We start from the raw sequence: 25,007 nt of genomic DNA on the forward strand, positions 1-25,007 counted from the left end.
TGGTTACACCAAGCCAGCTCCAGTTTCAGAGCACTGCGCCTGCTGGCCCCTCTGCCAGCACACCCCCGACAGACTTGGATTGTTCCCTTACTTTATTTAAGTCTCTGTTTAAATATCAGCCTCCTCCAAAAGGCCTTCCGTCACTACTTGACCTAAAATAAAGCCATCCCTGTCACTCTCTGTCCTGTCACCACTTTCCCTTCCTTTACAGGACTTGACATTATCTGACATAGTATTTTATATCTATTTTGTTTATGTGTGTTTAACAATCTATCTCTGTCACTAGAATATTTGCTTCATGATGAAAGGGACTTTGTTTTATTCACTGCTGTAACTCCAAATTTCTGCTAGATAGCCAAATTTCAAATTATAAAGTTAGTAAATACGTTTATAATGAAAGAAAAGAAGAGGAAAAGCAATGATGGAAGAAAAAGAAAGGTAACAGAAGTAGCAAAAGGGGTGAAGAAACTCTAGGTGAGTCATAATGAGTTATTTTACTCCGTTACTTATTTTTAGCATCAGTTTGAATTTAAGGCTTCTCTAAGAAAATCTTCAGAATGTATCTGTCTCTTTTGGAGATTTGTTTCAAAGTACTGGGTACCCTAAAGAAAGAGGTTCCACTACTTCTAGAAGCATTTGGTTGGTATTTACTATTATAATTGCAATGCCCACCTCTTTTACTGTCTTTCCATCACCCCTATCCACACAAATACAAATTGAGTGAACATCTGAGATCTCTCGACTGAGTCAGAGTAGTACTTTAATGATTTTTAGCAGGATTGGTTTGTGTTGGCATTACTATCAGCATTTTTAAATTTCCAAACTTTACTGACATTTAGAATATCTCTCTTTCAAGATCTTACTTAACACAGTTACACAATAAAGCCAGGAGGCAAGTCTCTGAAAATGCTTCTAACTATCTGTTCCTCCTACTCTGCCCCTCACATGCGGCACAAAGTTCAGCTCCTTTCACGGGATAGTTACCCAAGTCACATTTCACTGATGTTTTTGTTTCCTCAAACTGTCCATTCCTTACACACAATTTATCAACAAGGTTTGTACTAAAGAAGTCAGAGCAAAATGACATTCCTTTATGTTTTAATAAATTCACTAGAAACGCTAACTGTATTTTCCTGCTGATTTCTATTATAACGTTATAAATAAATGCCTTTTCTTTAAGTTCAGTAGTCCAGGTTTAAAGTTTTAGGCAAAGGAAAGGGTTATATAACACAAGGTATTGTCCTAGAAGAGTTTCAGAATTTTGAGGCTCATTTTTTAAAATGTCAATTTCTTGATTTGGAAGATCAGATAGTGCAAATGCACACACACCCAGACCCCTAGCCTCAGAAAACAGTTCTCCTTCACTCTCCAGTATGATGAACATCTTAAAACTGAATCATGATGTCAAATAGGGTAGTCACTAGTGTAATACCTTCAAAGCTCAAAAACACCTTATTTGAATCCCAGATAACTGCATTCAGAAAATAGTCATAAAATTTTCTACTGAATGGTATTCTTCATCTTTGTTCTCTATAGTATGATATCTAATACAATAATAGTAGTACTAATACAGTATTAATACTTTAATACATAAACCTAATGTTTTATAATTTTCAGTTGTTCTTAAATAATACCTATTGCATTTTAGTCCAATGCCCATTATACGCACTTTTATTATGTAGCCTTGCAACCTTAAGAAGCTTACACTTCTTCTCTGAAGCAGGAATTTCTGATGTGGGGGCAGAAGCACATGCTGTTGGTGAGTTACCCGCACCAGGTAATCCTTTAGGAAAGGTCACAGAGTAGGAGGTACGCCATCTAGTCCGACATGCTACTTCCCTCTCTCTATGCAGCAACTGTTCATCCATCAGCAATGTTATGACTTGCTTAGACTTTTCCCGGATATAATAACCTGAAAAATACATTAATTTTCTTAAAAAAGAAAATATTAATTAAGGCTACCATTAGTTTTATTTTAAGGAAAATTAGGGAAAAATGAAAATGTAAGCAAAGCGAGAAAACCTCTAGCAAACATAGAGAAACCTGTGTCATTAGAATTTTCCATAACTATTCCTTTTCTTATGCTTTAAGAAGAAATATACGATGAAATTGTATCATACATTGGCATTACATTTTTCACCTTAAGTATGCTATTGGATTTTCCTTTGAAAGTAATACATATTCTGCAATAAATCAAACAATATAGGCATACAAAGGAATGAATCAGATCCAGATGTACTGACCTAGATGTATGACCATGACATATGGCTAAAGAGTTAAAGTAATTGCATAGTATCATTCAAACTTGTAAAGCATAAGGAAAATAAACCATTATATATGCATATAGAAGAGAGTAGCAGATAGAGAAAGACAAAGATGGATGGATGATGGGTGATGGATGGGCAGGCATCCATTGTTTATATCTGCTTCTTTAGAGAAATACAATTAGGTAGAACAAGAGAGGGGAGGGCAACTGAGTTTTCTTTGACAAAACATCCTACCAAAATAATGTGAGGCCATTAATACAGTACCAGAGGACAGACTAAGACCAGAATTCTAACAGTGCTGCTGCCCTTAACCATCTGGGTGACTCTGAGCCAGTTAGGTGGTTGTCTGAGCATGAGTCTCCTACCTGAAAATCGTCTATCTGTTCAGTTTAATTCACAGATATAAAAAAGTACACTCATTGAAATATATGGTATTACTAGTACTGTTCTCAGCCATCTCCATGAGAAATTAAAGGAAACACCTTTTCTCCATATCTTGGGACCAACCCATATTAACATCTCATGTCTTCCCAAGCCTTCTTCCAGAAGTAAACTGAACAGTCCCTAAACATCCACTACTATGCTCATTGTGAGCTCCAAGTATGATGAATTAGTGTTAATGTTTCTAACTATAATTTACCACTATTGGAAGTTATGAGAAATAGTCAAATTCAGGGTATATTTATTTAGATGACAGGGGCCAACAATGTTCTTTAACTGCTGGTCATTTCATTAAGGAGTGATATGCACAGTGTCAGAAACCTTTACTCAAGGTGTCATCTTTCCCAAGATTATTTTATATAATCTCACTTCTTAGTTATTTCTTCCTTCCAAACTTCTTTGCTAACCGCTGCAAACTGCATGATTCTCAATATCCTTAATTTCCTCTAATTAGCTTACAGTCTAGTCTTTAACCAAAAAATCCCACGGTGTTTAGGGTTACCACTCAGCGTTGCATGATAGAAGCCTGCTGTGACTGTCAATCTTTGGGGACAACAAGCCAGACACTACTTCCCCAGATAAGTAACATAGCTTGATCTGGAGGAGGGAAGTGAAAAACTTGTTTTCCCATTCTCAGCTTCACAAATTCATCTCCTTCCACTTTCTCCCTCCCTCCCTCTACTCCAGCCACCCTGGCTGCCTTTATTCTCCAATCTCACCATACTATTTATCTCCTTAGAGCTATATGCTGGCTGTTGTTTCTGCCAGGGACTCTTTGCATGGCTAGACCCCTGATTCATTCAGGTATTTACTCAGATGTCATCTCCTCAGAGAAGCTCTCCTTCTGCCCACCCTCTCTAAAACAGCCCACCCCCAGCACTCTCTATTCCCTCATCCTGCTTTATTTTTCAACTTGGCATTGATCACTACCTAATATTATATTATATGGTTATCTGTTCTCTTATTTATTATTTGCTTCCTCACCTAGAATACAAGCTCTATGAGGGCAGAGACTCTTCAGTGTCTAGAAGAGTGATTAGCACATAGTAAATGCTCAATAAATACTTACTGAGTGGATGAATCAATAAAGGAGCAAATTACCAAAAAGTCTCAATTTTCTCCTTGACATAGAGCAAATCAAGCCAGACGGGTGAAAAATACTGATTGCCAATTTACAACTTAACTGCCTGAGAAAGTTGCTTGGCCTGAAATAATTTCTTGCAACATACCTAATTAGAAAAGGTTAGAACTAGAAATTATGGGATAGATATGGACTACTCTACTTGGAGTCTGCATGGGTTTGTGGGATTTGAAGACAGCAGCAATAGTTCAAAGGGACTAGCAGGCACATCAAGCAGAAAGCCAGCCACAGGGATGAAGGACTTCTCCCTGAAGCATCAGGGCTCCTCCCCGAGGAAGCAGTCTGCGACGTCAGGAAGGTCAGGCCACAGCAGTTTACAGAAAAAAGGGAAGAAATCACCCAGAAATGAACTTCCCACTCAAGGCTGCCCACTGCCCTGGTTACCTCCCCTCCATCCTTGAGATACTGGAGAGTAGGAACCTGGTTGTTCTAAAGCATCAAAACTGAAAGTAAAAAAGTCCAAGAACCCAATAAACTTGCTTGAAGGATGTGATAAATAATAATAGTAATAAGATGGCAACTACTCACTTCTGCCTATACATTTCTGAAAAGAAGAGAGTAAGTGCATAGCACTGAAGTAGAATAGTACTGATAACAGAATAAACTCAGGCAGCAGTTTCTTCGTGTTTGAAAAAAGGAGGGATGGGGAAAGGGGTTGGGAAGGGTGAGAGGGACACAGAGAGAGGGAAGGAGAAAACAGACGCTCTGAAATAAGAAATTAAACTATGCAACAGATCAATATCCAAAGATATTATATAAAACACATCAAGATGAAAAGCCTGCTAGTTGAGGTGAAGGTTAAAATAAAATAAAGTTATATACTATTTAATTGGGAATCTTTTGGTTGTAAGTGACAGAAACTCAATGTGAACTGGCCATGAGAAAGCCAGTGGTTGCAACTGGGCCTCAGATATAAACAAAGCAGAGACTGGAAAACTGCCAGGACTCTCCCTTGCCCCTCCCTGCTTCCCTCTGTGTAATGCCTTTATTTTCTCCTCTTGTAAGTTGACTTCTTCCATCTGGATGTGGATATGACCACAGACAGCTCCAGATTCATACCTCACACTCTGCCACCTAAGAAATCTCCCTCTTCATTTATTCAAATTTGAAAAATCCAGGAGAATGACTCTGATTGGCCCAGCTTGAAAGTCACATACCCATCACTATGGCCAGAGGGCTGATGCTACCACTGGCAACCCCTAGAAAGACACAGGAGAGGGAGGGAAGGATCAACAGGATAGAAAAATGAACAAGTAAAAAGCTAACCTGAGTAATCCGCCCAAACTCAAGGCAAAGGACAAGGACATACAAATCACTAGATCAACTATGCAACCAATTCCCAAAGATACTAACTTACAAAGTCATTTCATCATTTCTTAAACACTTACATTTCAGGAAATGTTCTAAGTAGCAGGGGCACAGGTGAGGAAAAAAGAGACAAGGTCCTTAAAGAAGATAATTTTAGGTAAAAATTAATGCTCTAAAGGAAATAAAGAGGAGGGACATGCTAAACATCAGTTTAGGGTGCAGTCAAGGAAAGTCTTACCACAGAAGTAACATAGCAGCTGAGTCTTAGGCAGCATGAAGAAGCCAGCTGTGCAGACATACAGGCAGAGAGCGCCTGGCAGAGGGAACAGCCTGGATTTCACTGTTTCAGGAAAGCCTTCTGCTGAGATAACAGCCTGCTTCCCGTCTCGCCCTACACATACATCAGGACCTCGCTTTCACACACTCTCAGAGCACTTACCTTGCCTTTCATAGGATTCCCACAGTATCTGCCTATGTGATAAATGTCTTTTTCCTCCATTAGAGTGTAACACCCATGAAGGCCAGAACCGTACTTGTTTGCTTTAGAGATGCTTAAGAAATGTTTGTTAGTGTGCTGAGGAAAAATTTCCTCAATGAAGGAGAGGGATCTATATAAATTTACAACTGAACATCATGTAAAGAGATTTGGAAATATGGTAAATTCAAAGATACTGGGCACCCCAGCAAGAAAGACACATACCAGACTTAAAAAAACAAATAAAATATGTACTAGGCTTCAAACGGTTGTTATAAAACATCTCAATACTCCTCTCTCCATTCTTGACTCACTGATCTACCAAAATCTACTTCTCTTCTTACATTCCTTTCTTAGTGAGTTTTTCTTCCATTCTAAGCCAGAAATATGAACATTCACCTCCCCAAACTCAGTCATTCATGTCTATTGATTGTACCTACTAAATGTCTAATTTCATTCTCTCCTCTCCATTCCCCTTAGTTCAGGCCTGTGGTGTTCTAAATTATTTACTTATCAGATGTCTCCTTTCCAATCGACCCTCCACAATGCCTTCAGGTGGGGATGGGGTAGAGTGGAGAGGAACAGCAGAAGAATCCCAAACAGCATATCTGTTCAAATTATTTTCATAAAAACCTTCAGTCAAGTTGGCACAGTAAGTTCATGCTTCAAAGCAGCCCTCTGCTCTGTTCCAAATACACAGCAATAACAGATATCGTCAGTTCTCAGAAAAAAATAAAAACCTCCACAACCAGAAACATAGGGAAAATGAAAAAGCAATGAGCAGGACTGCAGTCACAGGGCTGCTGGGCTCTTAATCTGGCGGCCAGGAGTTCAGTCCCTCAGGTGTTAGGGAACCAGAGCTGGTCTCACTCTTTGATGTTAGGGGTATCCATGTTTGCAAGAGAAGGCTGGGAAGAAAAGAAAAACTAAAAAAGCCATTAATTGCTTACTGGCTATAACTTAGTTGCAGCTCTGGGTCTAGAAGCAAGAGGGCACAATACATCCTTAAGGCCTGGAACTAAACTAAGCCACTTGCTGGCTCAGCGCCTAGATCGATGACACCCTAGTATTATCACAGGGCATGACTCCCGAGCTACCTTTATAAGGCTGGACTGGAGGTGAAAACTGAAAAATCAATATAAAGGGAAGAATGAACATGGGTAGCTGGGGAAGAACCTCTCACTCAAAATAAACCCCAAAACTAAAATTACAAAATAGATTTTTAAAAATCTTAAAATGGCCAATAAATGCAGCAATCCAAACAAATTCACTCCAAAAGAAATCAGCGTTCTATAGGATTCTATAGAATCTTCTATAAATCAATATTCTATATTGTCACAGATTTAAAATCTAATAACAAAGACTTTTAAATAAATATGATTAAAACAGATTAACACAGGCATTACAGCCACAACAAGGAATATGAAATTATAAAACAAAACAAAAACAGGCAGAAATGAAACAAGAACAGATGGATATGAAAAGAACCAATTTAAAGTCCTAGAAATGAAAATTACAGTCACCGGGATTAAGAGAGAAAACCCTCAACAGCCAAGGCAAACTCCAGAATCTAACAGTTGAAGAGAGAACTGACAATTAAAGAGTACTACTAAGGAATTTTTCCAAAACACAGCACAGAGAGGCAACAAGATTAAAAGGATTAACCAAAAGTCATAAAGGACAGATTGCAGTATTCTTAGAAGACGAATATTCACTTAGAAGAAGTTTCAAAAGAAAATTATAATAATCATGAAAAAAGCAATATTCAGAAAGACAAGAACTGGGAATTTTACAGAGAGGATATAGAATCCTCTTATCAAAAATGATCTCCAAACACTAAGCAGAAGAAATGAAAATAAAATTATACCTAGAAAAAAAAGTAGAAAACCAGAACTTACAGGATAAAGAGAAACTCTGAAGGCTACCACCAATCCCTTCTCTAGGCCTACAAGAGCCCACTAGCCACTCAGTCAGCAAACATTTACTCGACACCTACACAAACCAAGTGAAGACACAGAGATAAAAATACAGTAATCTCAGCCCTCCAAACACCCCCAGGCCAGCGAGGGGACTGACATGTAGTAAGTCATTACAGCAGAGTGAAGCGTGCTGCAACAGACGTGCACGGACAAGGTGACAAGGTGCTGCGGACGGGGATAAGCTGCGAGACTCCACAGGGCAGTGGGAAGACCTTCTAGAGAATATTCACACTGAGCTTTAGCTTCATTTGAACTTGAATATGCACTGCAGGAAATAATGAAAGTAAAAATACGCCAGTGACTAATATTTTTAGCTAACATTGATTAATGACTTACTATGTGCCTGACTTTCAGACATTATCTCCAGTCTTCACAACAACCCTGAGAGTTTATGAACTAAGTCTACTTTACTGATGAGAAGAGAAAGTTTAGGGTGAGTAAGAAAGTTTCCCATAGTCATAAGTTAATAAACTAGAAAGTAGAGATTAGCGCTATAAATAACAAAATATAGACTTTAATTTCTATGGCTTTCGTATGCAACGTAATCAATTTTATTTGATGAGAACCTTGAGCAGAGAATGATTCTGCTGAAATAGCACTGAAGTGCTAACCTGTTACTGTCCCCTTTGTGTTACTGTCCTCTGTTGGCTATCTGAGTACAATAAACAAGGAGCAGGAAGGCTGGCTGGACCAGCACATTTATTTATATAAATTCATGATTTGCTTCTTGCTATTATGATTATTAGTATGACTATAGTTGCTGAAAGGAGCAAAAGGCAATCCAAAATATTCAACTGAGTATAAATGTTTTGTTTAAACTCAGTAATATAGCTTTTAACAATAAAAGAACAGGCTTATGATGACCCAAAGTCTACAACATATGTTTGCTAAAGGAAATCCACTTATTGATCAAGAGTATAAAAATGTTTGTTACAGGAAATCACATTTGCTCACGTAAGCTATAAATGAACTCAGTAGCTTTGTGTTAAGTAAGCCATCTCTGTAGATGAGCACATCTACACTGCAGTAACTAATCAAGCCACCACCACCTATCAGGGGAGTTCAATGGTTAGAGAATTTTGACTACTACTGTCTGACATCTGTAGAAAAAAATTAAGTCCACTGCACTGTGATGCTTGATTTCTTCCCGCAGTGCTTAGCCACTACATCGTACGGCCTGGGAACTGTCTGCCTCACCCATCCCACACCCAGTCACACTTGTAAGAAACGTAATATCTCCAAATTTTAGCTTTTTGGCTTTTAGAGCCTTCACAAGCTAACCAAGATCTAAAGTTGTTTTTTTGTTTTTTTTTTTTACATTGAAATGTTTTCTTTTTCTTGAACTTACTCTTTCCAGGTAGCTTGTCTCTATTCAATTCATTAGTTGTCTTGAAAAGAAAATCTGAGTCATTCCTCTTTTCTCCTACTTGCCCAGGCTCCTCCTTTCTCCAAGCCCAAATACCTGGGTTTTTCTCCCCTCTTAGAAGAACCTGAGCTCAAAACACAAACTCCCTCTCAAAAAAAGTTGATTTTAATAATTTGTAAGCTAATATAAATATAAATAAATGTATTACATCTTCCAGAGTATTTACCTTTCACATTTTGATTTGTATCTCATAACTATGGCTTAAAAGGCTTTTAGTTCTTACTCCAAGATGACGAATTTAGTGAGTAATGACTGGACGAGTGGTAAGGGCCCATCCTCGAGTTTTGAAGGACGCACAGAGAAGCAGCCTATACAAAATTAGCCATCAATATAAATGTGCACTATCTAATTTCCTAAGTTGGATAACCGATAATGATAGTAAAGAACTACAATGGCAGTAATGTCACTAATGGCATGCTACTTCTAGTTAAATAGCTTAACGTAACTTTTTAACAACACTGAAAGCTTGTCTTTTAATATGTACCTTCTTAAAAGCTCCACCTTTAATTTAAATGTATGTGTGTAATATATATTTACATTGTATAAATGTAAAATGGCCCATTTAAATGAAATTAACTGCAATTTCATGACTTACCTAATTGAGAATAAAATAGTACATAAAGCTATAAATATGCACACATTTCCAAGAACCTGAATTAGTTTTCTTAAAAAAATACCATGATTTGTTTAAATAATTATTTGTAGTATGAAACATTCAACTGGGTATTTTTCAGACAATTTTAATTAAGTTTGTTCTGGTAATTCAGTGAAACTTTGTTACAATATTTTTAAGAACTCTTTAAAAATTGAGAGGCTGTGTAGCCTAATGATAGAATAGGACTAAATAATATTAGGATATATATATATTTTAATCATGTTCATCCATTAATTAGCTGTGCAACCCTACCTAAATAACTTAATGTGTCTGAATGTTAACTCATCATCTTTGTAAGAGAGATAATCACATCCTTCGTTCCTCATGAGATGTTGTAAGGATCAAATAAGATACCATACATGGAAATGCTCTATTATTAAAATCTAAAAATGCTCAAACTAGACACCATATAAGAAAGAACTTTACCTCTACCTCACAATATGCCCCAAAATTAATTCTAGATCATAGACCTAGCTAAAAGTATAAAATGTCTAGAAGAAAACATAGGGGAACACCTTCATGGCCTTGGAGTAGGCAAGTTTCTTAGACAAGGCACAAAAGACATTAACCATAGAAGAAAAAAACAAACTGGACTTCATCAAAAGACATCAGGAAAGTGAAAAGAAAAACCACAAACTTGGAGAAAATATCTATAGTATGTATTTCTGACAAAGGATAAAGAACTCCTAAAAATCAATGATAAAAAGACCAAAAAAATTTTTTTTAATAGGCAAAACACTTGACTAGGCAAAAGATGTGCATAGTGCCAAAATCATATCAAAAGTGCTCAGCAACTTTTCAGAAAAATACAAATTGAAACAATACTATATAATCATCAGAATGGTTAAATGTTAAAAATAACAATACCTAAGTATTGACAAAGATGTAGAACAACAAACTCTCAAACACTGACGGCGGGAGTATAAAATGATAAAACCACCTTAGAAAACTTTAGTTAAATACATACTTGCCCAATGACTCAGAAATTCCACTCCTGAGTATATGTCCAAGAGAACTGAATATTTATGGTCACAAAATGTCTTACACAAGAATGTTCATAACAGCTCTATTCATAACAGCCAAGAACTACACATGATTCAAATATCCATCAACAGAAGACATAGTCATATGATGGAATATTAACTTGGTAATAAATAGGAATGATACTACTGATAGAAGCAACAACATGGATAAGTCTCAAAACATTATGTTGAGAAGAAAGGAGCCAGAAACAAAAGAATACATACTGTATGCTTCCATTTATATGAATTTCAAGAACAAATGAGACTAATCTATATGGTGAGAGAAATTAGAATAGTAGTTACCTCTGGGGAGGAGGGAGGACTGACTGGAAAGGAGAATAAAGGAACTTTCTCAGATGATGGAAATGTTCTTTATCTTGAATGGGTGATGGTTACGTTTATCAACATTCATCAAACTTTACACTTAAGATCTATGCATTTTATAGTATACAAATTATATCTCAATAAAGCACTGTTAGCATTAAAAATATATTTTTAAAAGTAATTTGTAGTAAAGAAGTAGAAACTTTTGTTATTAAAGGAGTCAATTCTGACACTTATATTTCTTATATTCCTAAAAGAAAGTCAATTGCTATAAAGTTGGTAAAGTATAAAAATATTAAGGTATTAATCACCCACTCTTCAAATACCTATTGAGTGATCCTACTTCCAGGCAATGTGTTAAGGGACACTAGGGACACTGTTCTCACCTTTAAGAAATTCAAGTTTTGCAGGGATACGGAGAGGGATACCCGTACGCTTTGACAGAGGTATATAGATACTGTGGACATAAGGAGAGAATGTTACACTCTACCTGAGAATGTCAAGGACATTCAGGACCCTGAATCATTTACGGGAATATGGTGCCTTTTCTAACAAGTTTGAGCCTTACCAGTAATGGGCCCTAACCCTAAAATAAGAGACTGGCCCAGCCATGCCAACTTTTCAGGAAAATACAAATTGAAACAATACTATTTGCCCACATTAGGTATACTTGAGTGAAGAATTTTTAAGCCACAAAAGCACAAGTAAAGAATATAAGTTATACATTTCTCATACCATCTTCGACCTAAATAACTCTGAAATAGATGCAAAAAAAGGATAAATTTCTCATCTCCTGTCCCAGATTAGTGAACAGAGCTAGTTCAGTTCTCAGGCCCTTCCTAACTGCTCCAACCCGCTGTATGTAACCAATTAAATGCCTGGTCAAGTCTAGAGACATGACACATGTTGACAGGATGGAGCAGAAGAGTGACGAGCATGATCAGGATGGGGCTGACATCATTCATCCATTCAATCAATCATTCAGTGATACACTGTAGTAGTTAAGAACATGGATTCTGGAACCAAAACTGTAATCTTGGCTCTGCCATAACTAGCATAACTAGTTGGGAATTACAGAATAAACTTATTTTTAAACAGTATGTTAGCTATATTATAAAATAATGGTATTCTACAGATTCTAGACACTAGTGGAATACCTCTAACTATAAAGCAATGTAGCCAATGCAATCTACAGATTTAAAGTGATCCCTATCATATTACCTGGGACATTTTTCATGGAACTAGAAAAAATAATCCTAAAATTTATATGGAGTCACAAAAGACCCAGAATTGCCAAAGCAATACTGAAGAAAAAGAACAAAGCTGGAGGAATAATCCTCCCAGACTTCATTCAGACAATACTACAGAGCTAAAGTAATCAAAACAGCATGGTATTGGCACAAAAACAGACATATGGATCAATGGAACAGAATAGAAAGCCCAGAAATAAACCCATAGACCTATAACCAATTAACCTACAAAAAAGGAGGCAAGAATATACAATGGAGAAAAGGCAGTCTCTTAAGCAAATGGTACTGGGAAAACGGGACAGTAGTATGTAAATTAATGAAGTTAGAACACTCCTTCATATCATACACAAAAATAAACTCAAAATGGCTTAAAGATGTAAACATAAGACAAGACACTATAAACCTCCTAGAAGAAAACATAGACAAAACATTTTCTGACATAAATCTTAGCAATGTTCTCCTAAGGCAGTCTACCCAAGTAATAGAAATAAAAGCAAAAATAAATAAATGGGAGCTAATTAAACTTTTGCAAAGCAAAAAAAAAAATCATAAGCAGAACAAAAAGACAATCTATGGAATTGTGGAAAATATTTGCAAATGATACAACTGACAAGGGCTTAATTTCCAGGGTACATACACAGCTCATACAACTTAATAACAAAAAATACAACCTAATCCAAAAATGGGCACACACACACACTTATTTATATGTAAATTAAATTATGCCAACAGCTACTATTCAAATATGTTACACTTAGCAGGAAACAAACACAAAAATAGAAATGTATAAAAGATAAAGATGAATTAATATTTTCCCCAAATGGAATTATTTTTCATTAATATTTATTAATAACTAATGTGTACTAATGTTATCAATCAATAACTAATGTATCTTCCATAATCAACAAATAATAACAGTTCACCCTTGAATAACAGGGGTTTGAACTATGCAGGTCCACTTATACATGGATTTTTTTCAATGAATGTGTACTACAGTACTACACAGTCTGTTGACTCTGAGGATGTGGAATTGAGGACAGGGAGGGCCAACTACAAAGTTATATGTGGATTTTCCACTGCCCACGGGGGAGCAGTGTCAGCACCCCAACCCCAAATTGTTCGAGGGTCATCTGTACTATGCTTCTGTTGACATTCAGTTCTAATTTGCATTTTTTGTGTGTGTGCTCTTCATGCTAACAAATAATCAAGAGTATTTACAAAGTCCAATATAGTATAGTTGTACTTCTGTGATCCTAAGCTCAACTGTTATGGAATCTGAATGACCTTTATGATAGTGTATTTAAACCTTTATGACCTTTATGATAGCATATTTATATCCATATATATTATACTTTGTACATATAGAAGGCATAAATATAAATGCATAAATAGGTTTTTCAGTATATTTATAATTACATGCTTACTTGTTTTATCTCTCAAAATAGCTCATAAACTCTTTAGAGCAGGGCTGATCCTCTCTTTCCACGTAAAAAAAAATTATCACAGTGCTAAGGACAGTGATAAAATAGCTGTTTTGTAAAGTACATAAATGATTATATCCATTCACTATTATCCAAAAAATTATGCCTTTTAAAAACTTAACTCTTGGGCATGCAACATTTTAATCAGTATTTAATTTTAATTTTAATAATAGATATAATCCTAATGGAAGTTGATGCCTTTAAAATTTCTGGATTATGACATATAACATGATCAAAACCCAAAAGATATTCTCCAATTTCATCATTAAGCCTCAAACCTGACCTAAAATAAACACTTAAAAAAAGAGCAGATATACACCATGACTGAGTGGGATTTATGCTAAGAATGCAAAGTTGGTTCACTTATGAAAATCACTGTAATACACCATATTAATAGAATGAAGGGAGAAAAACACATAATCACCAACAGATGCAGAAAAGGCAACTGACATAAGTCAACACCCTTTCCTGATAAAAATACTTAACAAACTAGAAATAGAGGAGAACTTGGTCAACCTGATAAAAATTATCTATGAAAAACCCGTACTTAACATCATACTTAATGGTCAAAGACTGAAAGCTCTTAAGATCAGGAACAAGACAAGGAAGCCTGTTCTCACCGCTTTTAGCCAACACAGTAGAGGAGGTTTTAGCCAGGGCAATTAAGCAAGAAGAAATAATAAGAGACACCCAGACTGGAAAGGAAGAAGTAAAATTATCTCTATTTGCAGATGACATAATCTTGTATGTAGGAAATCCTAAGGAATCCATCAAAAAACAAACACAAAAAATCCTATTACAGCTAATTATTATTACAGCAAAGTAGTAGAATACGAGATCAATATACAAAAATCAGTTGACCAGTTGAATTTCTATACCTTAGCAATGAATAATCTGAAAATAAATTAAGAAAGTAATTTCATTTATAGTAGCACCAAAAAGAATAAAATATTTAGGAATATATTTAACAAAAGAAATGTAAGACTTATACAGTAAATACTACAAAACGCTTATGAAAGAAATGAAAGAAGACCTAAATAAAAGGAAAGACATCTTACGTTCATGGATTTGAGGAACTGACATTATTTAGATGGCAATATTCCTAAAATTGATCTAAAGATTCAATGCAATCAAACAAAATTCTAGCTGTCTTTTTTGGAGAAATTGACAAGCTAATGCTAAACTTGATATGGAAATTCAAGGGACTCAGAACAGCCAAAACAATGCTGATAAGAACAAAGTTGCATTTGGAAATAAAGTCACATTCTTTTATTTCAAAACTTACTACAAAGCTAGAGTAATCAAAATAGTGTGGCACAGGCACAAGAATAGACATATAGATAAATGGAACAGAATTAAAAGGCAGAAATAAACCCATGCACTTACGGTTGACTGATTTCTGTAAGGGTGCCAATATAATTCAATGGAGAAAGAACAGCCTTTTCAACAGATAGCAGTGGAACAAATGGACATCCTCATGCAAAAGAATGAGTTTGGACCTCTACCTTATACCGTATATAAAAATTAATTGAAAATGAACCCAAGATAAATGTAAGAGCTAAAACTATAAAACTCTTGGAAGAAAACACAGGTCTAAATCTTTGTGACTAGGCAATGAGTTCTTACATATGACACCTAAAGCACAAGCAACCAAAGGAAAAATGGATAAACTGGACTTTGTCAAAATTTAATCAAGAAAATAAAAAGATAATCAATACAGAATGGAAGACGATATCTGCAATCACCTATCTGATAAGGGTCTTGTATCCAGAATATATAAAGAACTCTTAAAACTCAACAACAACAAAAAAAACCAGTTAAAACTGGACTAAGGATTTGAACAGACATTTCTCCAAAGAAGACATATAAATGGCCAAACAAGGACATGAAAAGATGAGCAACATCATTAGTTTTTAGGGAAAGGTAAATTAAAACCACAATACTATTTCACATCTAGTAGAATGGCTATAATGAAAAAGATGGACAATAACGGGCATTGGCAAGGATGTAGAGAAATAGCAATCCTCTTACATTGCTGGTGGGACTGTAAAGTGGTGCGACCACTAAGGAAAATAGTTTAGTGGTTCCTCAAAAAGCTAAACAATGACTTACCATATGATCCAGCAATTCCACTCCTAAGTATACACCCAAAGGAACTGAAAGCAGGGACTTGAACTGATACCTGTACACTAACGTTTACCGCAGAATTATTCACAATAGTCATAAGGTGAAAACAACCCAAGAAACCATCAACAGATGAACAGATAAAAAAGAAATAAGTGGTATATACATACAATGGAATATTATTCAACTAGAAAAGAAATGAAGTTCTGATACATCCTGTAACATGGGTAAATCAGAAGAACATTAAGGTAAGTGAAATCAGCCAGACAGAAAAGGACAATACTATATGATTTCACTTACACGTATCCAAAATAGACAAATTTACAGAGACAGAAAGATTAGAGGTTAGCAAGGGAGTCACTGCTTAATGGCTACAAAGTATCTGTTTGAGGTGATGAAAACATTTTGGAAATAGTGGTGATGGTTGTGCAACATTGTGAATGTAATTAATGCCACTGAATTGTACACTTAAAACGGCAAAGTTTATGTTATATACATTTTATCATAATTTTAAAAATTAATAATATACCAATACCCATAGGATTGTGTACTTTAAATTGGTGAATTGTACGGCATATGAATTACATCTCAATAAAGCCGTTTTTTTTTTTAATGAAGGAGAAAAAGAAATGAGCTCTCAAGCTATAAAAAGACATGGAAGAATCTTAAATGCATATTGCTAAGTGAAAGAAACCATTCTGGAAAAGCTACATCCGAATGATTCCATCTATATGACAGTCTGGAAAAGACAAAACAATAGAAGCAATAAAAAATCAGTAGTTGCCAAGCTCAAGGGTTTACGGCAGGGGAGAAAGGATGGATGGGGGAGCACAGGGCATCTTCAAGGCAGTAAAACTATTCCGCATGATACTGGAATTGTAGACACATGACCGTGCATTTTTCAAAACCCATAGAACTGCAGAACACAAAGAGTGAACCCTTATGTAAACTAAGGACTTCAGTTAATAATGATATCAATATTGGTTTAATTGTAACAAATGTACCACACTAATGCAAGATGTTAACAGGAGAAACCATGAGTGGGTGGGGAAGGGTATGTGGGAACTCTGTACTTTCTGCATAATTTTTCTGTAAACCTAAAACTGCTCTAAAAAAAGAGTCTATTTTTAAAATGAATACTTAACACAGACACTGCACTGAATTTTATCCTCTTCTCATGATTCATAAGACTATTCACTTTAAATACAAATTATAACTTTACATTGGATGGGGAGGAAGCGCTGATTCTTTTACCATTGTAGAATATCTGGCACCACTGAATCATCTCAGTTCAGTATCCAATATACTGTTCCCTGACTTCACCTCCTCTTCCACCCCCGATAAACTTACTTTATGACCTAAATTTTTGTATTCATAAAACTACTTCCATCAATAGTTTTTGAAGATTCCATAGTCTTTGGAAACACTTTCTTACATTTATGACTAAATTCCAGTCTAATTATAATTATGAATTACAGTGACATTATTATGTCAAATTGCCATGCCTCCTATTTTATTCACTTTGTTCTTTTTTTCACATTGCCTTGTCGGTTTTATTTGTTCTAATTATAAAATAAGATGTTTTAAAATATACAAGCTTATATAAAACAAAATAAAAAATCACCTCTAATCCTACCAGTACCACCTGGTAAATGCTTATATAATGTTATATACATAAACATAAATTTTTAAACAAAATTGAGATCATTTTGTATATTTATTCATTGTTTCTTTCATTTATTCTGTCACTCAACAAATACTAACAGCTCCTCTTCTACCAAGACCCAGCAATGGGCAAGGTAGACAAAGTCCTGCCCTCATGGAGCTGACATCTTATTGGGAGAAACAGGCAAACCAGCATATTTTTACTCCTCACAATCATCCTGAGATACATACTGTTATCATCCCAATTTACAAAGAGCTAAGCTGAGGCATCAAGTAATTTAGCAAATTGCCTGAGGATATAGAGCTAGTCAGTAGTGGAATCAGGCTGAATGACAACCCAATTTGATGACAGACTCTGAGCTTTTAACTCATATAAGAGATATCTTTATGATCTTTACAAAATGGTCCTAGGGGGTAAAAGGTTGGATTAGTTCCCCAAGATAACATATTTACCCCAAGGACATAGTTCCTTGACTTCAATCATGAAGTTTGTTCATGGAAAAGAATTCATTACTATTTTGTCATGTTTAAATTCAGCAGGACCTCAAGTCCAACTTTTTAACTTTTCTGGTGTACTTTCTTTTTCATTTTATTTTTCAATTCAATTTATTTAAACTAAAAAAAAACAAGTTCATCCATTTCTCCCCACCTCAATCCCCATCTTTGGCAATCACTAATCTGTTCTCTGTATCTGAGCTTTTTTTAAAATCCACATGTAAGAGAGAGAATACAGTATTTCTTTCACTGACTTATTCTGTTTAGCTTAATACCCTCAAGATCCAAAAGAATTAAATCTTGCCTTGAGTGATAACATGGATGGACCTTGAGGGCATTATGCTAAGCAAAACAAGTCAGAGAAAGACAAACACCATATGATCTCTCTTACATGTTCATTTTCTATGAGGTATTATTTTATCAGGAACCTAAGTGTGGCAGTTGTACACATCCTTTTGAGAAAAAAAACACTATTCTCTGAGGCACTCAAGAGTCAACACAAAGGATTAAACTGGGAACAACTGGTCCCAGAGGAAAGGGAGGTAGTATTGTTAAGAACAACTTCTCCACAGCTCCTGCTTTAAAATGATCCCCTCCCAAGCCCTTAATCTTTATTGCCACACTGTATAAACTTCTTCAACTGGTACCTTGATCTTTTCCAGCTTCATCTATGTGTTGAAAATCTTTTAGCGTTTGAAGGTTACAGAACCCCTCTCTGCAATGCTGAATGACTTTCTTTGATCCATTCTTGATGAGATAATCCATGAGGGTGAGGGACTTATACACATGTCGCCAGTTCTTCCCATGGTCGCTGAGTCTCTGCCAGAGCATATTCATAATCTCTGAGAGAGAAATTGTGTTGAAAGTCAGGTCACTGATATCTAACATCAGAGAACTAGAAGGACCCCAAGGGTCATTAGAAGTTGCTTCTCTGACTTTTATTTCAGCATCTGAGTAATTTTTCACAAAGTTTTTCACTTGCCTCCTGAAAGCCATAGGTAAGACAAATTTGAAGGTGAGATGGAGGACGAGAGCAATGGAACAGGAGTTTATGTGACTAGTTTATAAAACCCTTGAGAAGTAGTTGGTCCCCAGTTCTGCTGCTCCCTAATACAAATGAGCAATCTCCGTCTTGACAAGGTATCAATTTCCTGCAAGGGAAAGCAGAAAAAAATAGGTAAGTTAATTTTTTCTTAAATGTCTATAGAAGATCAATTCAGTCTCAAAAAATCTAGCTTTAGTTTCTAAATCAGCCCCTCACTCACGCCAGAATTGAGGGTACCATATAAATGTTCCTAGGATTGATATAGGGAAATCTCTTATAAGGGACTGGCCTATGTTATTTAAAGAAATACAGGTGGTCTTTCTAGAACTAAAAGTTTCCATTCAAAGTTTCACTGAACCTCTTTGGCCAGAAATAAAATAATTATAAAGCATTACATGAACAGTGGATAAATTAGTTTAAGAAAATGGGACTTGCACTGTGACATCTCTTGCTTAAGATTTGCTGTCATGGATAAATTGTTATGTCCTGAGAGTAATTAAGATGGTGAAAACTGAGTCCTAGAATCATCAGCTGCCCCAATGATTGTATTCTTTTCAGCACTTACAAGTCATTAGAATCAGGTCTAAATATGATCTGTTTTCTTGTTCATTTAAAAGAGAAGAAGGAGGGTCATCAACTATTAAGACAAGTAACTGTCCTTAGTAGAATCCACATCTAATTCACAGTTATCTATCCTAAACCAATATTTCAGTCCTGGTAAGGCTGGTAAGTTCAACGAAAAGGTTCAATTACTTTCTTTACTCATTTTCAGAATAAGATGCCCTGAGGAGTATCCAGACCCAACAAAGCCTCCAAAATCTATAATCAGATTTTACTAGAGCAACTGCACATATACAGAAGAAAAATGTTAAAATCCGTAACAAAAGTGTTTGTTATTTTCAGTTCTGTTTCTCCTCCTTGACCTTCTCAATCCCTAGCTCAGGCTTGATTAATTTCTGTGTATGTATCTGAGGAAAACATAAATTTTCAGAAGCATCCTAAATGGAACTATCAATCGTTTTTAAAAGTGCAACACATCTTCAAACAAGCAGGATAGAAAGAAAAAAGAAAATATATCTGTCTAATTAAGATTTCTCAGAAGGAGACTATCATCAAATCTAGGAAGAAAAAGAGAAGTTGTGTGTTTTAACAATTTTCTGATTTTCCCTCTTGTCCACATTTCTAATACAGACATTTTTATCTCACTCCTGCAGTGAAAACTTGATTTATAATGTGTTTCAATAAGCTATTAAATTTTTCAATCACGAGGGTTTTCTTTTTCTGTTGTCCTTTTTTCCTCTCTACCAAGCTCACTCAATGCAGAGATGTACTGTGACATTGGCTTAGAGCAACAAATATTGATCTGTTTCTTTACAAGTCTATTAAAAAAAAAAAGCCTGTTAGAGTCATAATTTGCTGGAATTGAACAACAGTTGTTAAAATCCTATTTTTCTTTTTTGGAAAACTACTTGTATATATTTTGGAGGGACAAAATCCTTATTTTTAGGTTTTCCTCTATTCTCTAACTTGCATTTTTAAATTTCTTTAAATGTTTTCTTTTTTAAACTTTTTTATTGAGTTATAGTCATTTTATAATGTTGTGTCAAATTCCAGTGTAGAGCACAATTTTTCAGTTATACATGAACATACATATATTCATTGTCACATTTTTTTTTTACTGTGAGCTACCACAAGATCTTGTATACATTTCCCTGGGTTATACAGTATAATCTTGTTTATCTAGTCTACATATGCCTGTCAGTATCTACAAATTTTGAACTCCCAGTCTATCGCTTCCCACCCCCTCCCCCTTGGCAAACACAAGTTTGAATTCTATGTCTATGAGTCTGTTTCTGTTTTGTATTTATGATTTTTTTGTTGTTTTGTTTTGTTTTGTTTTTAAGATTCCACATATGAGCGCTCTCATATGGTATTTTCCTTTCTCCTTCTGGCTTACTTCACTTAGAATGACATTCTCCAGGAACATCCACGTTGCTGCAAATGGTGTTATACTGGGCATATATCCAGAAGGAACCCTACTTCAGAAAGGCACCTGCACCTCAATGTTCATAACAGCACTATTTACAATAGCCAAGACATGGAAACAGCCTAAATGTTCATCAACACATGACTGGATAAAGAAGATGTGGTATATTTATACAATGGAATACTATTCTAGCCAAGACATGGAAACAGCCTAAATGTCCATTGACAGACGACTAGATAAAGAACATGTGGTATATTTATACAATGGAATACTATTCAGCCATAAAAATGTTTTCTTAAATGAAGTTTCTTCCCCAGAAAACTATCTACATAACAGCCTCCCATCTAACAGAGTAGTTTAAAATGGATGTACTGGACATCATACCAAAATTAAATATATTCTTAAACCATTAAAAAAAACACAAAGAAAAAAGTCTGGCTAAGTGAATTAGTACCATTTACTACTGTACAGCACTTTGTGACATGAACATAGAAGATATAAGACATTACTCTACTACTGGTATCTTTTTAAGCTAACTAGGCATTCAATTAATTGGTATTGGTTGTAAGTTACATGTTGGTTTACTATGTGTTTTAGATACCTGGCTACATGCAAATATTCAGTTTACTCATACCTTCAAAAATTTGAGATTGTAATTACAGTGATGTGACATCTGAGATAAAAGTGGTGCCCAAGAGGGTAAATTCTCACACCTGAATTTTGGTTGTCTGGTTACCCAAATCTCTGTATATTTAGAAATGGAGGGAAGTAAGATATTTCATGTCACAAATTTGGGTCGCCTCCTCTGAGAGGCCTTCACCCACCAACCTTACTACTTAAGTCTTCCCATCATGTTCTTTTCAGGACCTGGTTATTTCCCTCATGACACTTAACATGATGTATACTTATCAATTTGTCATTTCCTCTTTGTCTTTCTCCACCATGAGACTGGAAACTCCTTGAGAGCAGAGACCACGACCATCTTCTCTATCGGTGTAATCCTACTGTGTAACACATACCTAGCACATAGTAGGCACTCAAGAAACAGGTGTTGAATCACCAAATGGTGGGGTGAATCTGCTTTGGAATAAACTTGTATTGCTTCTATAGTTTTGGATTATAAACATGACATTTGAAAAGATACAATCCACCTCGAAATAGTCAAGTTAAATTCTAGAGTTTTGAGCAAATATTTTCAAATCAGTCAACAGTATTTCTTGAGTTCCTACCATTTATATAACTTTGTGGAGGAAGTAACAAATATAAAACATGCTCCCTACATTAACTTTCTTTTTACATCTACCCACTTCCACAATGCTTTGGCAAAGGCTGTTTTCTCCCCCAACTTTACCTGAATCATAATAGGAGATCATGTAAGTTAAGTGAAGTTAAACCACTGGTCCACATCTTATTATCTGAATCTTTTGAGGCCAGGTGACTTGTGGAATTCAAACTCAATTGGGGGGTGGGGGGAGCTTTTGAAGGGTAATGCCATGCCTATACCATGTTACATGATAAACACAGTAAAGTCTGGGGCCACCCAAAACAATGGACCACATTAATATGACTGCAACAAAAACTTGTGAATATTTCGAATAAGTAAAGACATGGCTCGCTTCCGTTCAGATCTCGTGGCCAAATGAGTTAGGGGGAAAAACTGGTTTACAAAACTTCTTGGCTGTCAGAATTGAGAATAAGAGATTGAGGAGCCAAACTGACTTTATCCAAAGACTTAGGACAGTAATGACAAGAACGCCTAAGAGGCTGAGTACCAAGAGGCATCTCTGGAAAGCCGCATTCAGGGCAGTGCTATGAGGCGAGAACGGCTCTTGCGTTTATACAGTTTCCGCCTGCACAGGAGACAGGAGAAAATAAGCTCTGGGCCACGTTGTTACGGGGAAACAATCACAGTGAATACCTCGGCACTAGGAGCCGTAACTGTTTTGATGGAAAGAACACCACAAGGGGCAGAGGGAGGCTGGGCCTTGGAGAAGCTTCTAGAAGGACGGAGTGACGTGGTGTGGTCACACAGCAGTGACTCCCCCACGCAGGCCTGTGGGCCTCGTCCCCCTCCCGCCCGCACCAGGACAGCGGACAGCGGACAGCTGAGGGCGCGGCCTTGGGACCCCGGCGGGATAGCGCCCTCCACGCCCACTCCATCCCCACTCCTGCCCCGAAATGAGACGCTACTACCTGAGGGGAAGGGCCAGCCGCGGCGTCCCGGCCTTTTCCCTCGCAACGAGGCCCAAGCGCTCACGCCCTCCCCCACTTCCGCTTCCTCACTTCCGGCCCCTCACTTCCGGCCTTTGCTGGGTCTGGTGCCGGGTCTCACAGCGCTTCCAGCGAGAGGGGTGCTGCTGGTTAAAATACCCCCAGTTGGAGGGTATCCAGTGGCATGAAGGTAAATGTCAGTTTAACAGTGTGTTGGGCTATGGCACTGCCCTAATCTTATACAAATAAAATTTACAATTTATATTACTAGTGTCATTTTAACTGACTGCAGACAACATCACCAGCTAATTTTCACTTAAACGGACAAAGAATGTAATGTCTAGTAATAGTCTCTAGAGATGGAAAGTGTGTGTGCTGGGCAATGACATGGGGAGTGCCTCCAGTGAGGGCTTTGTGTACCTTTGATGGGTAGTCCTTGAACTATTCAGCTGACCTTCATTGAGCACCTACTATGTACCAGGCACCCCACCAAAGCAGCAAGGACTCAGATAGGACAGTCTGACGCTGGACGAGTTTACAGGCTAGTAGAGGTGGCAAGCACCATCACAGAAGATTGTGATCAGATATGTATACTGTAGTAAGAGGGGAGAGAGTATCAAATTCTGCCAAGGAGTATTTGAGGACAGGTTTCAGACAGTTTACATCTGAATTGAATCTGAAAGGATGACAGGAGTTCACTGGGTAGACAAAGTAGAGGAAGCCGTGAGAGGCAAAGGACATATCATGTGTAAAGGCTCGAAGCTGAGAGAGCCTATTATCTTGGTAAAATGGCAAGCACTGTAGTTACTATGGCTGTCTCAAAGACTATTAGTAAAACAGCAGAGGGAGATGAAGTGGCAGAACAAAGTCAGATCATGAAGAACCTTGTCTGTATACCAGGTGATTTTATCCAGTAGGCATTGAAAATGTAATCAAACCCATGTTTTAAAGCCCCTTGGTGGCTGAGTTGGATACTGACTAGAATGAAAGGAGAAAGATTTAGAGAATAGGAAAATGCTTAGTAGATGGAAGTTACATTTGTTTTTAGTTCCTACTGCTTCAATCATAAGTATTATAATAGCAGCCTATATTATTGATACTGAACATGTAGATAGCTAAGTATAATATAAAATGATAGGAGACATGAAAGAAGTTGGTGCATTATAACCGAGCTACCTGGCTGTAATACAGAGTCGTGACGGCAGTAGCCAGAGGGAGATTGAAATGATGGCTTAGAAATGGATGGTTCAGGGCCTTGAATGCCATGGTAAGGTGTTGGACTTTATCAAGTAGCAAGGAATAAGTCAAAAGTATTTTTCACATTAAGTTATAGATTATGAAGACTTTTTATATGCATGTCTTGTGTAAATTTCAAAGGAATTCTAAGATATAGGTGTTGTGATCCCATTGTACAGGTGAGAATGCTAAGTTTGGGGAACATGCATTCATTCTACATTATTGAGCACCTGCTATGTGCCAGGCACTATGCTAAGCTGTGGGAATATAGTCTAATAGAGGAAATAAGAATAAATCGGTAAATGTAATAAATTACCATGATAAAGGCAAGCATAGATTGTTTTGGGAGTGAAAAAGGAATTTATCTCAACTACATAGTTAAGGAAGTATTCCTGGAGGAGGTGAACCTGTGCTGAGTTTGCAGGAACAAATAGGTTATATGAATTGCTGAGAAATATTTAACTAGCAAGTGATT

At 36.5% G+C, this 25,007-nt stretch overlaps 2 protein-coding genes across 6 annotated transcripts in view; one reads left to right on the plus strand and one right to left on the minus strand.

Annotated features, from left to right (window-relative positions):
- Positions 1-25,007, minus strand: part of ENTHD1 (ENTH domain containing 1) — a 106,832-nt gene that overhangs the window by 73,487 nt on the left and 8,338 nt on the right. The window contains exons 1-4 of one of the 5 annotated variants that reach the window (XM_072973562.1): positions 23,279-23,353; positions 19,036-19,204; positions 18,701-18,895; positions 1,670-1,912 (exon numbers count right to left, since the gene is read on the minus strand). In XM_072973562.1, coding sequence (XP_072829663.1) covers positions 1,670-1,912; positions 18,701-18,890 — 433 coding nt within the window. In that variant the 5' untranslated portion in view covers positions 18,891-18,895; positions 19,036-19,204; positions 23,279-23,353. Of the gene's footprint in view, positions 1-1,669; positions 1,913-18,700; positions 19,205-22,436; positions 22,474-23,278; positions 23,354-25,007 lie in introns of those variants that run through there. The other 4 variants (XM_006207102.3, XM_072973560.1, XM_072973561.1 and 1 more) reach the window with 4 other exon arrangements.
- GRAP2 (GRB2 related adaptor protein 2) overlaps positions 23,396-25,007 on the plus strand; it is a 65,746-nt gene continuing 64,134 nt past the window's right edge. Inside the window, exon 1 of the mRNA XM_031671764.2 lies at positions 23,396-23,486. The gene's annotated coding sequence lies outside the window, so the exon portion shown is untranslated. The remainder of the gene's footprint in view (positions 23,487-25,007) is intronic.

This window comes from Vicugna pacos, chromosome 12 (genome assembly GCF_048564905.1).
Source record: "Vicugna pacos chromosome 12, VicPac4, whole genome shotgun sequence".
Classification (NCBI taxonomy): Eukaryota; Metazoa; Chordata; class Mammalia; order Artiodactyla; family Camelidae; genus Vicugna; species Vicugna pacos.